Consider the following 13,584-nt stretch of genomic DNA (forward strand, 5'->3'; position numbering starts at 1 on the left):
ATTTGAATTCGTACCTTCTGATAGAGGCAATCTTTTAATTTATTTATATTTATATATTCAATATATTTATTATTAATAAAAGAGGTTTGACTACTGAGACATTCATATTCGTTTATTAATACTTGATTTCGATTAGTCTTAAAATTTGATTGGACTGTTTAAAATGTAGCTAATAATAAATTATTAAATATAATACGACTTGTGCGATATTTTTTGACTTTTTTTTAGTGCAACGATAAACGAGAGTCTTGGGAAATCACTTGGCTGCTGAGGCTGCAATCTATAGGGGGTCCTTCACTTGGTTTCCGGCTCCGAAGCAGAAGCTGGAGGAGTTGCCTCCTTATGACCATTTCCATTCTGGAAAAGATCCGATGGACCCACGTGCTTAATGGGTATAATGCGCTCCTTGAGCTCCTCCTTGGAAACTAATGGCGGAACAGTGATATTGAGAACTCCATCCTCCGACAAAGTGGAAGCAATGGCATCCGAATCGAACTCCTTGGGCAGCGGATAGCGGCGAACGAAATGCCGGGATACATGCCCATGATCGTCCTCCCGCTCCTCGTGTTTTCCCTCGACGACAATGCAATCATTGACTAGTTTGACGGTGAGTTCACCTGGCTGAAAGAGTCCCACATCCAGGTGGACCTCGAAATTGCCCTGCTTATTTGAGGTGCCACCTCGACCCAAGGCAGCCAGCTCCCCGTTCCTCTTATTCGCCACCAGGTGATGGGCATGTGCACCCATTCGAGCAATCAAACCCAAAGTGTGCAAATCTAGATCATGATGCTGCCGCGAATGCAACCGCCTGTACATGCGATTAGGGAACATATCGTGGCCGTAGTACATGGAGTCCGGAGAGTCCAAATTCAAGACAAAGGGAATATCTGGCATTTTACTTTTCTTTCCTTTACTTCTTTGTGTATCTGGCGGAAGGAAGTTCGTTGAACCGACGACCTGTTTTCCTTTCAAAAAGTATCCAAGGGGTTGATTTGCCAGCGGGGGGTGGAATCCACAATCTCAACTGCAGTTCGGCGCACAATTCACCTTCACTTTTCCGACTCGAATGTGGAGTTTAACGGTTTAGCTGCGTCCTTTTATAGAGTCGCTAGAGCTTTTCCCACTGCCACAGAGCTTTTCTGGAGCAGCAACTACTTGGGTGTTTTGCAGAATCTGGGGAGACATCTGAGAACCTTCTGGGGACCAAGCTTTCGGAGATGTGCGGCTATAAGGTATAAAGTGGGTGCACATAGCAAGCGCTGTATTCGAGATCATGCCATAATAATTGAATTTAAAACTCAAAGTGAAATCGAATACGGGCGGGGGAAGCAATTCGAATCTCCAGTGTTAGCTGAACAAACAAGACGACACCACAATACTCTTGCGATAAGCAAGTACGCACTTTTGTACATATTTACCTACGCGAATCTCTAATCTCGAACGCCATAAATGGATCTTCTGGGCCCAGCTGGCAAGTCAGTTGTTATTCAGCTGGCGAACCGGTGGAAATTCGTGCTCCGCTCCATAAACACAATGGCCACCTATGAACAGGTTAAGGATGTGCCCAACCATCCGGATGTGTATCTTATCGACGTTCGGCGACGGGAAGAGCTCCAGCAGACGGGCTTCATTCCAGCCAGCATCAATATACCCCGTAATACACTACTTTCCCTAATATTTCATACATATATTACAATGTGGTTTTATTTACTTAGTGGATGAACTGGACAAAGCCCTAAATCTGGATGGCAACGCTTTCAAAAACAAATACAAAAGGTCGAAGCCGGAAAAGCAGTCGCGAATCATATTCACTTGCCGGTCGGGAAATCGAGTTTTGGAGGCAGAGAAAATTGCCAAAAGTCAGGGATACAGCAAGTGAGTTTTTTAATGTCATTATAGTTGCAATATTTTATATCGGATACGTGTGCATTTTAGTGTGGTGATCTACAAAGGCTCTTGGAATGAATGGGCTCAAAAGGAAGGACTTTGACTGTAACCAGGCCATATGTATTTCTAAATAATAAAATAATAGAAATAATGCTGAAACAATCAAATAACAATAACAATTTATTTCTCATATATCTATGTTCAAATGTATCTAAAGTTTTAAACTACGCCCATGGAAAGCTTATCAATACACATACACAATACACATGCACCCGCACTCAAAAGCTCAGCACTCTCTAAAAATTTCTGTCTCCCACTCTCTTTTGGTGCTCTCTCAAAAACTGACCTTCCCCAAGGCGCCAGCGAGAGAGAACTTCGCTAAGTGCTAAATAAAAAGGTAAATAAAGTAATATTTGGACACCCAGAGAGCCCCAGAAACTTCTACGAAGTTCTCTAAGTAACAGTGAACAACCCCTAACTAAATGCCATTGTCCGATTTCAGGCAAAGCGGAAAATTGCATCAGCAAAGGGCGAAGAAAATTCGAGAGAGTGCCGGCATTTTCTAGATTATATGGATTTCCTCTCTGCCGAGAGTATAAATAGCCACCAGTTGGGCACCGCGCTCTCAGTTCAAAAAAAACAAACCAACAGCAAACAACTCGAAAAAAGTCAAATAAACTCAAATTTCGCCAGCTAAGAGGAAAATTTCAAAGTTAAATAAGAGTTCAAGCTTAGGACGACAAGATTATAAAAATATTTAAAATAGCCAAGAAACTATATATAATATTTTAAAGATAACAATTAGCTGGAATTTCATCAGATTTATCAAATTGCCATAAGCAGTCTAAAGACTTAGCAAATCAAGTTACCAAGCATATCAAATATAATGCGTTCCTTACCGATGTTCTGGAGAATGGCCGAGGAGATGGCCCGCATGCCACGCCTCTCGTCGCCCTTCCAAGCCTTCATCCACGAGCCGCCCGTTTGGAGTGTGGCGCTTCCGAGGAACTGGCAGCAGATTGCCCGCTGGCAGGAGCAGGAGTTCGCCCCGCCGGCCACCGTTAACAAGGATGGCTACAAACTCACCCTGGACGTCAAGGACTACAGCGAGCTGAAGGTCAAGGTGCTGGACGAGAGCGTTGTCCTGGTGGAGGGAAAATCGGAGCAGCAGGAAGCTGAACAAGGTGGCTATAGCTCCAGGCACTTCCTTCGACGTTTCGTCCTGCCGGAAGGATACGAGGCGGACAAGGTGACTTCGACTTTGAGCAGCGACGGCGTCCTCACCATCAGTGTGCCCAATCCTCCAGCCGTGCAGGAGACACTCAAGGAGCGAGAGGTGACCATCGAGCAAACTGGCGAGCCGGCAAAGAAGTCCGCCGAGGAGGCCAGTAACAAAGCCAGTCAGTAGGGATAAGACGAAATTATACTAAACCTGATCAAATGCTAGTGAACCCCTATGTTTAGATATTCCAACACCTTTCAAATTTAAGTTCCTGTTAAATTAACAAGCTAATTTTAAAACAATTGTGATTCGGTAGCCCGCAAGCCCTACATTGTTAATTATGTTTGCAGAAGAAAATAAATATTTGAAACATAGATGATCTAAAGATACATTAGATGGAGATACAATTTATATGCCCCAAAAAATACTTTCCATTTTCTTTGCAATCGTCTGACACCTTGGACATCTATCTTTTTCCGCTTCCTTCGATGATTCTGGTGACGTAGCCACTTGACGCGGGTCCAACTGGCCATTATATTGTCGTGTGCAGCTCGTTGGCCTCGCCTTCACCGCTGCACTTGGCCGATCCGATTCGTTTCGATCCCGTCCGATGCGCCTCGTCCGGATGACTCATCTATCGTCTCCGCCATCAGCCATCCGCCATCCGCAATCCACATCCGGCGAGGCCAGTCGGCCATCTATAAAAGAACTGACGGCGGCGGCGGCAAATTTTATAAGATTTTCGGACTCGAACGTAAGCGAATCGCTGCCCTAATCCCGGCAAGAAATGTCTCTGGTGCCTACCACATATCGCGATTTGTCGCGTGAATTTGATCGACCCCGTCCGCTGTACCACACACCGTACGATTTTCAACTATATCCGTATTTATGGGACGATTCGCGTCTCTGGTGGCCATCTACTCACACCAGCAGGAGTGACTTACTCCGACCTCTGGATGAAGTGGTTTCGCGTCGAGTGCGCAATCAGTTGATCCAGTCAACGCCATATGAATGGGCACATCCAATGAGGTGGGACAACTACTACTCCGGAGAGCGTGTCCATGTGGATGAGAAGGGATTCCGGATTGACATCGATGTGCGACAGTTTCATCCGCACGACATTGTGGTCAAAACCAATGACGACTATGTCATCGTCCAGGGAAATCACAATCGTCGCGACGAGGGCTCCAATGGGCTGGTAGAGCGCCACTTTGTGAGGAAGTATCTCCTGCCACGCGGATACAATGCCAATGAGGTGATCTCGGACATATCCAGCGATGGCATCCTCACCATCAAGGCTCCACCACCGCCGCCAGCCAAGTACTACACACCCGGCGAGAGATTGGTCCGCGTCCATGAAACTGGAAAGCTGGCCCTGCCCTGGAAATAGAGCACCAGTGCACCGTCTATCAAAAATCAGGAAGGCAAACAGTGGATGTGTTTACCAAACCCCAAACCCACCCATCGAATTCGCCTAACTCAAGGTGAACTATTTTCGGACAGCAAGCAAGTGCAGCCGAACATTTAAATTGGATTCAAACATAAATAAAATACAAATTGTACCCGTAGGTAATATATAAAATGCGCAATAAATATTTGGTAAACACTGGCGTTTACGAAGACGGACCCCTTCGCGCACAAATGAAATTATCGTCCAAATCGAATCTCCAAATCAATATTATTTTAAAGGCAGAATGACAGCTCTATCCAAAGCAACTATCATAATACAAAATTCACAGAACTTGTAAAATTTCACACCAGGTGTACAAATGATTTATTAAATTATTATGAGTATTCTAGTCTTTTAGTTCATTACAAGTGCAATGCAATAAATTAGGAACAATTAAGTGGGGGAATGATGATGGGTGATATTAGGAGTACAATAAAGATGATCTTCTTGGTGGCACCTTTACTTGTCCTTGCCATTGGTTGCTCCGTTCTCTTTGCCCTTCACCTCGCTGGCATTCGCCTTAACGTTGAGGTGAGCGGGTCCCACTTGCTGGATTTGGATGATGCGCTCCTTGGACTTGTCCTCGATGGCTTGCGGCTTGGGAATGCTGACGGTGAGCACGCCATCCGAGGACAGCTGCGAGACAACTTGCTCTGCCTTGTAGCCCTCGGGAACCTTGTAGCGGCGCACAAAGTGGCGCATAATGTGACCATGGTCGTCCTGGCGTTCGTCATGCTTGCCCTCCACCAAGATGGAGTCGTCCACCACCTTCACGTTGAGTTCACTAGGCTTGAACTGGGAGACGTCCATGCACACCTGGAATCCATCCTTGCCCACCTGGGCGGTTGCCGGCCAGTGGATGTCGTTGTGGTTGGACATCTCGCGACGTAGAGCCAAAACCTGGCCGGCGGGCGACGATGGACATATCGGCGAGGCGCAAGGGCATCCGTTGATGGAACGGCGCTGCTGAGTGCCAAGTGGCAGCACGAAGCGAGAATGCGGATGCAATCCCATTCCAAGCTCGTAGATGGGGCTGCGGGGCTCCTGGAGCTCGTCCACAAGCGAAAGAAGTGTAGATAGCGACATTTTTACTTCTCCTTTTTATGTTTTTTTTTGAGGTGGAAAAATATTTTTTTTTTCTTTGGTTAGGTTGAATGAACTTGCAAGCAAAGGTATTTTATCCTTTTTTTCTTTTTTGAAGTTTTGCTTTTGGGCTCCGACTTGTTTACTGTTCGAGTTTCGAATTCGATCTGTGCTGTGTTCGCCAGGCGGCGCTGCTTTTATACCTGCTGGAGCTCTTCTAGAAAAGTCCAGAAAGTGACAGAAAAAGAGAAAAGAGAGCGAGAGAGCGTGCACAGAGAGAAATACTGTATATTGCTTTGTAGCAATTGATTCATTAGGGCACAATTTTGAAAATATTTTTTATAAAATATAAATTAAATGTTGTTCTTAAAAAAATTAATAACATGTACTAACCTTAGCCAATAAAAGCCGCGAATTTTGGGCATTATTCAAAATGTAATTCTTGTTTTGAGCGAAAATTTTGCAGTGTGCGCCCGTGTGCGTGAGCGAGCCGAAGTTTCTAGAGAGTTGTTGCATTTTCTAGAAAGAGCACAAGAGAAACAGCCGGCTAACGGCAAATGAGACAACACGTCAGTTTCTTTATTCTGGTTTTCCTCTTTATTGTTAAGTACATTATTTCGTGTTTCTGTCTTTAAGTTTTACTGGAATACTTGTAGTTGTTGTCACATATGTTTTTAGGAAATCATACATACATCCATATATCGCCCGCTATCTCCCACGCTTAGTAATTGAGTGCTTTTCCCGTCAGCTTTCTCGGTTCTTTTTATTTGTGTGAAATGCAAAAGAAAACACAAGAAACATGTATGGAATAAAACGCACGCCTAACCGTGCAGATTATTATTTCTTCTTAATTATCATTTATGTTTTTTTTTTAGTTCAGTCTTCACTTGGCCAGTTCCTCGGTTTTGGCTGCAGTGGCTCCGTTTTCGCCCTGGTTTTTGGCCAGAAGTATGGCCGCATCCACGGCGGCCAGTTCCTCGCCGCCCTTCTCCTCCACTTTCTCTAATTTATCCACCTTCTCCGCCTGCTCCCCTTTGCTGTCTTCCGTGGATGTTTCCGGTTTCTTGGCCAGCGGCATTTCCACGTCCTCGGGTGCTGCGACTGCTCCATTCCCGTTATTCGAGGCAACGGGCACTTCGTTGGCATTTGCATCCTCTGCCTTTTGCTCCTCTTCGCTGCTTATAACGGGATTGGGTGTGGGTTCATCCACTTTGGCAGTCTCTTCGTTTTTGGCAACCGCCACTTCCATTGACTCTGGTTCTGCAACGCCATTGTTGGCACTGGAAGTGGTTCCTGCAGTGGAAGGGGTTTCCACTGCAACAACAGCAGCGGCAGCAGCAGCCTCATTGGAAAGGGAGGGCGAAAGAGCCGGCACTTCCATCTCTGTCTCTTCCTGACCATTGCCGTTGCTCTCGGCGAGAGTGAGCGAAGTAGTGGGAGTGGAAGTGGGTGTGGGTGCAGTCGGATTTGAAGTGGAAGTGGTGGCACTAGCTGCCGCCTGCTGTTCTACCTCTGCCAGCTTTGGCGGCTGCGCATCCTTATCCTTCTGCTGCTGCGATATCTGCTGGATGTCCACGATGCGCTCCTGTCGTTCCACGCTACCTTTGACGACTGGAAGTGGCGGCGGCGCCTTGACCGTCAGTATCCCGTCCGACGAGAGGGTCGAGTGCACCTCGTTGGGATCATAGCCCTTGGGCAGGATGTACTTGCGGATGAAGTGGCGCGAGATCACCCCGTGGCCATCCTCCTTCTCGTCGTGCTGGCCCTCGACCACGATGCAGTTATCGATGGTCTTCACAGTCAGTTCGTTGGCGGCGAATTGCTTCACATTCATGCTCACCTGGAAGCCGTTCCTATTCACCACAGAGTAGGCGGATTTGCTGACCGCCGGTTGGCCACTGGCGCTGCCACTTGCACCGGAAGTGCCCTTATCGCCCAGTTCCTTTTCCAGCTCCACCAGCGACTTATTGCAGCAAACAGTCTTGGCTCCGGCCACACGATTGTACGGATGATGGCGATGCTGCGCCGCCGGCTGACCCTTGATGGGCACCCACATCATCGCATTCCCACGCCCCAACCCCCGACTCAGCTGTGGCAACTGTGAGGTGGCCTCCAGCGGATACAACCCGAATCCGGTCGAATCATCTATATCCATTGCCAGGCTGCGATTGAAATCGTGCAGCTCCTCGGCCAAATCTAGTATGAACGGTATCAGCGACATTTTCACTTTTTTCCTATCTGGTTTGGGTGCTCCTATGTATATTTATATCTTTTTTTTTAGGTCTTGCGGAGATTAGTTTCGTCTGGGAACCGGCGGCGATCCGTTCTGGCCTCCAACTGGACTGCGTTTGAGCCCTTATGGCTGAATGTCGACGCTTTTAAGCGGCTGTGCAGCGCTGAATGGAAAACCTGGTCACTTCCAGTCGGCTTCCAGGCCAGCTCCCAGGCGAAAAACTATGCAACTCCTCCAGAGAACTCGCCCAGGGGCAGGGATACCCATAAAAACAGTCAGTCTTGCCATGTACTATGCCGTTTTCTGCTATATAAACCGAAATAAGAGATACTTTTCCCATACGACAGATTGCCAGAGAACAAAGAAAGTACTCGTATTCCAGGGCGAAACCAGACAAACCAAACTGCAGCGTTGCAAAACCAAAAAAAAAAAAAAAAACAGGAGAGAAAAGAGGCAAACCGGCTTGAAATCGAGGGATATATGCACAAAAAATCCCCCCGTGCAGAGATGCCATCTCCCTTGGACCGGCGATATATACACATATATCCATATAGACGGCGTATATGTAAAGTGGTCGTGTTGCAGCTGAATTCCCATTGCCGGCATTGAGCGAACAGCTGAGAGTCTGAGTCTCGTGCCGATTGCCGGTTACCGATGCGGAGTCGAGTAGAGTCGCCGGCGATAAACAACTACAACAACAGCTGGCTGGGCCGCCTGGAAGCTACAAATCCGCTGTTGCCAGAGCTGGAGGATTGGCAAGCCGGCGTCGCGTAAACATGCGCAATGACAGCGTCTGGGGCAACCCATACATATGGTAACCGCCTTACATATATGCATGTACCCTGCCACACAGATGACGATGATATGCTGGATTCGTATATGGTTACATAGCCAAGTGCAAGCGATTCGATGGCAACCGGTTGAAAAGCTCCAAAAAGCAAAACAACAACAACAACATCCAGACGGGGGCCAGACAGTGGAGACTTTGCTAACATTTTTGTGGGGCCCCGAACTCAGCTGCGGGATACAATTCTGTATATATATTATATATGAATGTATACCTATATCTGTATGTATGGTGTATATGCCAACTGCAGTCGGAAAAGAGCAAAAACCTTCAGAGATTGCTGCGTTCGAGATGCCCCCTTGTACATATGATACACTCCCCATGTACTTGGTACTTGCTCCCATTTACCTAACCATGGGGAACAGATCCGCCGGACGGGCGTACTCGCACATTATGTGACCACCTTTTTGAATAGACAACTTCCATTGCGTTGGCGTCGGATTGTGCATGCCCAGGGCACATAGTGCTCCATTGGAGGAGTGGCGACAAAAAAAATGGGGCCATAAATAAAAACTTGAGTGATATAACATCTAGGTATTGAGTTCTATAGCAGTACCTTCATAGTATTACATATATGGTTTTTGAGTGCAACTGTAACAAGAAATTGTAAATTAATTGCTCTTTGATTTGGTTAAAACAAAGTAAAATATAATGTATTAAATTACTATGAGTCACACTTTATTTACTATTAACTGTTTTTTTTGTACATATGTATAAAAATGTGTGCATACCAGACTGCATTATACATATATTGTATTACAAAACATTCATGAACAAAAACACATCCTTTAAATCCTTCTATGTTTGTACATTCTCTACATTCTTACTGATGAGGGTAATAATTGACATACAGCCCAGACTTAGTAAACCATTAACCATTTATGTAGTTTAATTAGATTCCCCCAATCTAGACCCCCTTTCTGGGATATTAATTAAAGTTAATAGCTTAAATGCCAGGCCATAAAAAGAAGGGAAGAACTGTTCTGCAGTCTCGAAGTTTCGCGAAAGTACTCCATCCTCCGGGGAATGTACTCCAACCTTCCTATCTGGTATATACACATAATATTTGCCTGTGCTGATGCGACTTATCACTCCACCAGGCCTTTTCATACCCACTCCCCCAGCAGATTGCTCATTTTCCATAGCGATACTCTCACTTTCAATGGCAGATAATGCGTAATTCCGGCAAATTCGAGAACTCTGTGATATTTTCAGCCCGAGAAGTTTCGTGCCCCTTCTCGATGTTTGTGCCCCACACACACAGCGACGACCGTCGCACCCATACAACGACAGCGGGTGGTTGTATAAATAGCCGGCACTTTCGTGCAACCGGCGTCAGTTGAATTCAAAAAGCCAAAGCGATAACAGCTAAGCGAAAGTAAGCTATCTGCAAAGGAAGTTTATTACTTTGAAGGAGAATCATCTTGAAGCAATTCAGAAATGGCAAACCTACCATTGTTGTTGAGCCTCGCCGACGATTTGGGCCGCATGTCGATGGTGCCCTTCTATGAGCCTTACTACTGCCAGCGACAGAGGAGGAATCCCTACTTGGCCCTTGTGGGACCGATGGAGCAGCAGCTGCGCCAGCTGGAGAAACAGGTGGGCTCCTCGGCGGGATCGTCGGGTGCCGTGTCGAAAATCGGCAAGGATGGCTTCCAGGTGTGCATGGATGTGTCGCACTTCAAGCCCAGCGAACTGGTGGTCAAGGTGCAGGACGACTCTGTCCTGGTGGAGGGCAACCATGAGGAGCGCGAAGATGACCATGGCTTCATCACTCGTCACTTTGTCCGCCGCTATGCTCTGCCCCCCGGCTATGAGGCCGATAAGGTGGCCTCCACCTTGTCCTCCGATGGCGTCCTAACCATCAAGGTGCCCAAGCCACCGGCCATCGAGGATAAGGCCAACGAGCGCATCGTTCAGATCCAGCAGGTGGGACCCGCCCATCTCAATGTGAAGGAGAATCCCAAGGAGGCGTTGGAGCAGGACAACGGCAACGATAAGTAGAGGATTCGTGCCAAAGAAATGGTCTGCATTTAACCATTATCAAAGTCATACATCTGTTTTATAAGCTGTAGTTACCCATGGACACCTCTCCCATACACATTAGCCATTAAGGGTGTCCTGCTTTAATCTTAGTTTGGAATATGTATTACTAAATTGGCTGAATTAATATTACCCATAAAAAATAAAATAACAAGTAAACTTACATACATACATATGCCTGAGTTTGGTCAGTTTTTTCTGGTTGGGTTTGGGTTACTGTTCTTATTGGAATTGTTGAGGGAGGCCCTTTTCCTATGGTGCCAATTTCTAGAATTTACTTTCAGCATTGGATATGTGTGTCACGTAAAATGGCATTTTTATTTAACTATTCTGTCCTAAACAAGTTACATTACTTAGGATTCATGATACATTGGAAACTTCTTGAATGCAGGGAAGCGCATTCAAGGTTAAATACTTACGTACATATGTATGTATATACACATACATAAGTACACCATGCCATGCATATGTATGTAAGTACATAAAAATATACACATGTCTGTATGCACATTTCATTTTCTTTCTATTCTTTTTAAGGAATTTCTGCAAGGGGACATCTCTACAAGTACATACATATATATATGTATATACAGATGTATGTATGTTATACATAGATGTTTTATTCAACTTTATGTTTTACATTTTCGAAAATACATACATGCATATGTATACATACATTTGTATGTACTTAAATGGTAATACATAAGTTTTTGAAAATATGGATTTCGGTTAAATGTCTAACAAAGGGCGCATAGATTTAAAACATACATGTGTATGTACAATAATCCACTCTTGCAACAGACTGCAAATAATTTGCAAAATCTCCAATTGCCCCGTTTTCCCACTTCGCGAAGCAGTGGCAAGGCAACTGCAAAAATGTTTGCAGCAAACAAAAGAACGGCAAACATGATGGTGTGTGTGTGTGCGGTGGGAGAGCAGTACGAAGCGAAACGAGGGTTCAATGCACTTGTCCAATGAAAATGTAAGCTCCGTTGCACTCTGAAAAGACAGCGTTTAAAAAAGCCCGATAAGAGAAGAAAATGCTTTAAATAAATATATCTGCATACAAATGTATGTACATACGTACTTATGTACTGCATTTTAACTGTTCTTTATGCTTTTTATTCGCAAAGAGAAACAGCCAGAAAAGAAAAGTCAAGAACTTTCTAGCGCCCTCTCGCTCACTCTATGAAAAGCCGGCTGTGCTAGAAAGAGCCAGAACATGCGAGAGAAAACAGTTTGTTGATATCAGGGACGTATTGAAGGGGCTAAAAGGGATTGCTTAAATTTTTAAATCTGAAGGATAACGATAACTTACAATGGCTTCGAAAGCGCAGAATAACTAATATCTAAATATTATTATATTTGCATTACTGGTTCAAAGCGACAACCTTCTCTGGAGCCAGAACCTACAAAATATAACAGCCCCCCATCATTTTATTTAAGATCCGCCCCTGGCTGCCTTGCACTAGTGTGTGTGAGCCCAGCGTCGGTATAAAAAGCCGGCGTCGACGTCGCTCGAGCACAGTCGAAACTCAAAAATTGAAGGCAAACGTTGAAGGAAGCTTAGCTCAAAAAAAAAAAAAAACTAAAGAAAAAGTTTTCTTTGTCTAGACTGGATTGTGCGTAAAGAGAAAAAAAATCAAAAATGTCGATTGTACCACTGCTGCACTTGGCCCGCGAGCTGGATCACGACTACCGCAACGACTGGGAACATCTGCTGGAGGATGACTTCGGTTTTGGCGTCCATGCTCACGATCTGTTCCATCCGCGTCGCCTGATGCTGCCCAGCAACCTGGGTGTGGGTCGGCGTCGCTACTCGCCGTACGAGAGGAGCCATGGCCACCACCATCACCTGGTGCCGCGTCGCTCCTCGGGAGGTCAAAACTCTCTGCTGCCCGCTGTGGGCAAAGATGGCTTCCAGGTGTGCATGGATGTGTCGCAGTTCAAGCCCAAGGAGCTGACCGTCAAGGTGGTGGACCAGACTGTTGTGGTGGAGGGCAAGCACGAGGAGCGCGAGGATGGCCATGGAATGATCCAGCGTCATTTCGTGCGCAAGTATACCCTGCCCAAGGGCTTTGACCCCAACGATGTGGTGTCCACCGTCTCCTCCGACGGTGTGCTGACCCTCAAGGCCCCGCCGCCGCCCAGCAAGGAGCAGGCCAAGTCGGAGCGCATTGTTCAGATCCAGCAAACAGGTCCTGCCCATTTGAGTGTCAAGGCACCCGAAGCTGGCGATGGAAAAGCCGAAAATGGCGGCGGCGAGAAAATGGAGACCGGCAAGTAAGGAACGAGAAGAGGAGGAAGAAGAAGACGAGATTCGCTGGCGAAGAACGAGAGAAAGAAGAATTTAAAAGGAGAAGCGAAAACGGGAGTGTTGCAGCGCTGCTCGGAGAGTGCAAGACTAAAAAAAAGGATACACCACAAACACACCCAATGTATTACCCGCTCACGAACACATTCACACACATCATCACATCCTAGGCTAAGAGATTTTAATCTCCATATATCATAATGCTTAAAAAAAAACCATGTTAGTGTGTATGATTAGGCTAAACAACTGGAGAATTCATTGCTCCCTTTGAGTTTATACTTTTTGTAACAAGAACAGGCGCAACACTCGGGAGAATTTTGCATTTCATTTGTGAATAAACGAATACAATAAATACGAAAAGAAGTCAGCTGTCGAGTTTTTGATTGTTTCTCCCCTTTTTCGCTCCTTCATTTGCAATCTGCACATGTATTTGCATTCCAGGTAAACCGGCTTTTGTTGGGTGTCATTCACTTCAAAGGGGTTTGTGTACTTCTGTTGTCCTTGT

General features: G+C 45.8%; 8 protein-coding genes across 8 annotated transcripts; 5 read left to right on the forward strand and 3 right to left on the reverse strand.

Moving 5' to 3' along the window:
• Positions 1 to 91: 91 nt before the first annotated feature.
• On the reverse strand, positions 92 to 1,093 carry LOC6545592 (heat shock protein 67B3). Its single transcript, XM_001972113.3, has one exon. The coding sequence runs from the start codon at positions 892 to 894 to the stop codon at positions 295 to 297; it is 600 nt and encodes a 199-aa protein (XP_001972149.1). The 5' UTR covers positions 895 to 1,093; the 3' UTR covers positions 92 to 294.
• Positions 1,094 to 1,196: 103 nt separating this feature from the next.
• LOC6545616 (rhodanese domain-containing protein CG4456) lies at positions 1,197 to 2,171 on the forward strand. Its single transcript, XM_001972114.3, has 3 exons — positions 1,197 to 1,654; positions 1,716 to 1,875; positions 1,936 to 2,171. The coding sequence occupies exons 1-3, from the start codon at positions 1,450 to 1,452 to the stop codon at positions 1,988 to 1,990; spliced, it is 420 nt and encodes a 139-aa protein (XP_001972150.2). The 5' UTR covers positions 1,197 to 1,449; the 3' UTR covers positions 1,991 to 2,171.
• A 313-nt stretch (positions 2,172 to 2,484) lies between these two features.
• On the forward strand, positions 2,485 to 3,498 carry LOC6545617 (heat shock protein 22). The gene has a single exon (XM_001972115.3). It carries the CDS (start codon positions 2,774 to 2,776, stop codon positions 3,293 to 3,295), a length of 522 nt encoding a protein of 173 aa, XP_001972151.1. The 5' UTR covers positions 2,485 to 2,773; the 3' UTR covers positions 3,296 to 3,498.
• Positions 3,499 to 3,833: 335 nt separating this feature from the next.
• Positions 3,834 to 4,745, forward strand: LOC6545618 (heat shock protein 27). The gene is made up of 2 exons (XM_026976820.1): positions 3,834 to 4,593; positions 4,679 to 4,745. The coding sequence occupies exon 1, from the start codon at positions 3,897 to 3,899 to the stop codon at positions 4,497 to 4,499; it is 603 nt and encodes a 200-aa protein (XP_026832621.1). The 5' UTR covers positions 3,834 to 3,896; the 3' UTR covers positions 4,500 to 4,593; positions 4,679 to 4,745.
• Positions 4,746 to 4,851: 106 nt separating this feature from the next.
• Positions 4,852 to 5,863, reverse strand: LOC6545619 (heat shock protein 26). Its single transcript, XM_026976819.1, has one exon. The coding sequence runs from the start codon at positions 5,643 to 5,645 to the stop codon at positions 5,019 to 5,021; it is 627 nt and encodes a 208-aa protein (XP_026832620.1). The 5' UTR covers positions 5,646 to 5,863; the 3' UTR covers positions 4,852 to 5,018.
• Positions 5,864 to 6,216: 353 nt separating this feature from the next.
• Positions 6,217 to 8,003, reverse strand: LOC6545620 (heat shock protein 67B1). The gene has a single exon (XM_001972118.3). It carries the CDS (start codon positions 7,861 to 7,863, stop codon positions 6,526 to 6,528), a length of 1,338 nt encoding a protein of 445 aa, XP_001972154.1. The 5' UTR covers positions 7,864 to 8,003; the 3' UTR covers positions 6,217 to 6,525.
• Positions 8,004 to 10,048: 2,045 nt separating this feature from the next.
• On the forward strand, positions 10,049 to 10,938 carry LOC6545621 (heat shock protein 23). Its single transcript, XM_001972119.3, has one exon. It carries the CDS (start codon positions 10,163 to 10,165, stop codon positions 10,724 to 10,726), a length of 564 nt encoding a protein of 187 aa, XP_001972155.1. The 5' UTR covers positions 10,049 to 10,162; the 3' UTR covers positions 10,727 to 10,938.
• A 1,323-nt stretch (positions 10,939 to 12,261) lies between these two features.
• Positions 12,262 to 13,446, forward strand: LOC6545622 (heat shock protein 27). The gene has a single exon (XM_001972120.3). The coding sequence runs from the start codon at positions 12,414 to 12,416 to the stop codon at positions 13,050 to 13,052; it is 639 nt and encodes a 212-aa protein (XP_001972156.1). The 5' UTR covers positions 12,262 to 12,413; the 3' UTR covers positions 13,053 to 13,446.
• Positions 13,447 to 13,584: the final 138 nt, after the last annotated feature.

This window comes from Drosophila erecta, unplaced genomic scaffold (genome assembly GCF_003286155.1).
Source record: "Drosophila erecta strain 14021-0224.00,06,07 unplaced genomic scaffold, DereRS2 tig00000021-arrow-pilon, whole genome shotgun sequence".
Classification (NCBI taxonomy): domain Eukaryota; kingdom Metazoa; phylum Arthropoda; class Insecta; order Diptera; family Drosophilidae; genus Drosophila; species Drosophila erecta.

What these genes read in the sequence shown, in the direction of transcription:
- LOC6545616 (XM_001972114.3), top strand. Translation starts at nt 1,450, where the DNA reads ATGGATCTTCTGGGCCCAGCTGGCAAGTCAGTTGTTATTCAGCTGGCG. An exon ending in AGCCAGCATCAATATACCCC is followed by an intron (nt 1,655 to 1,715) that starts GTAATACACTAC and finishes TTATTTACTTAG; the next exon opens with TGGATGAACTGGACAAAGCC. An exon ending in AAAAGTCAGGGATACAGCAA is followed by an intron (nt 1,876 to 1,935) that starts GTGAGTTTTTTA and finishes TGTGCATTTTAG; the next exon opens with TGTGGTGATCTACAAAGGCT.
- LOC6545621 (XM_001972119.3), top strand. Translation starts at nt 10,163, where the DNA reads ATGGCAAACCTACCATTGTTGTTGAGCCTCGCCGACGATTTGGGCCGC.
- LOC6545622 (XM_001972120.3), top strand. Translation starts at nt 12,414, where the DNA reads ATGTCGATTGTACCACTGCTGCACTTGGCCCGCGAGCTGGATCACGAC.
- LOC6545617 (XM_001972115.3), top strand. Translation starts at nt 2,774, where the DNA reads ATGCGTTCCTTACCGATGTTCTGGAGAATGGCCGAGGAGATGGCCCGC.
- LOC6545620 (XM_001972118.3), bottom strand. Translation starts at nt 7,863, where the DNA reads ATGTCGCTGATACCGTTCATACTAGATTTGGCCGAGGAGCTGCACGAT.
- LOC6545618 (XM_026976820.1), top strand. Translation starts at nt 3,897, where the DNA reads ATGTCTCTGGTGCCTACCACATATCGCGATTTGTCGCGTGAATTTGAT.
- LOC6545619 (XM_026976819.1), bottom strand. Translation starts at nt 5,645, where the DNA reads ATGTCGCTATCTACACTTCTTTCGCTTGTGGACGAGCTCCAGGAGCCC.
- LOC6545592 (XM_001972113.3), bottom strand. Translation starts at nt 894, where the DNA reads ATGCCAGATATTCCCTTTGTCTTGAATTTGGACTCTCCGGACTCCATG.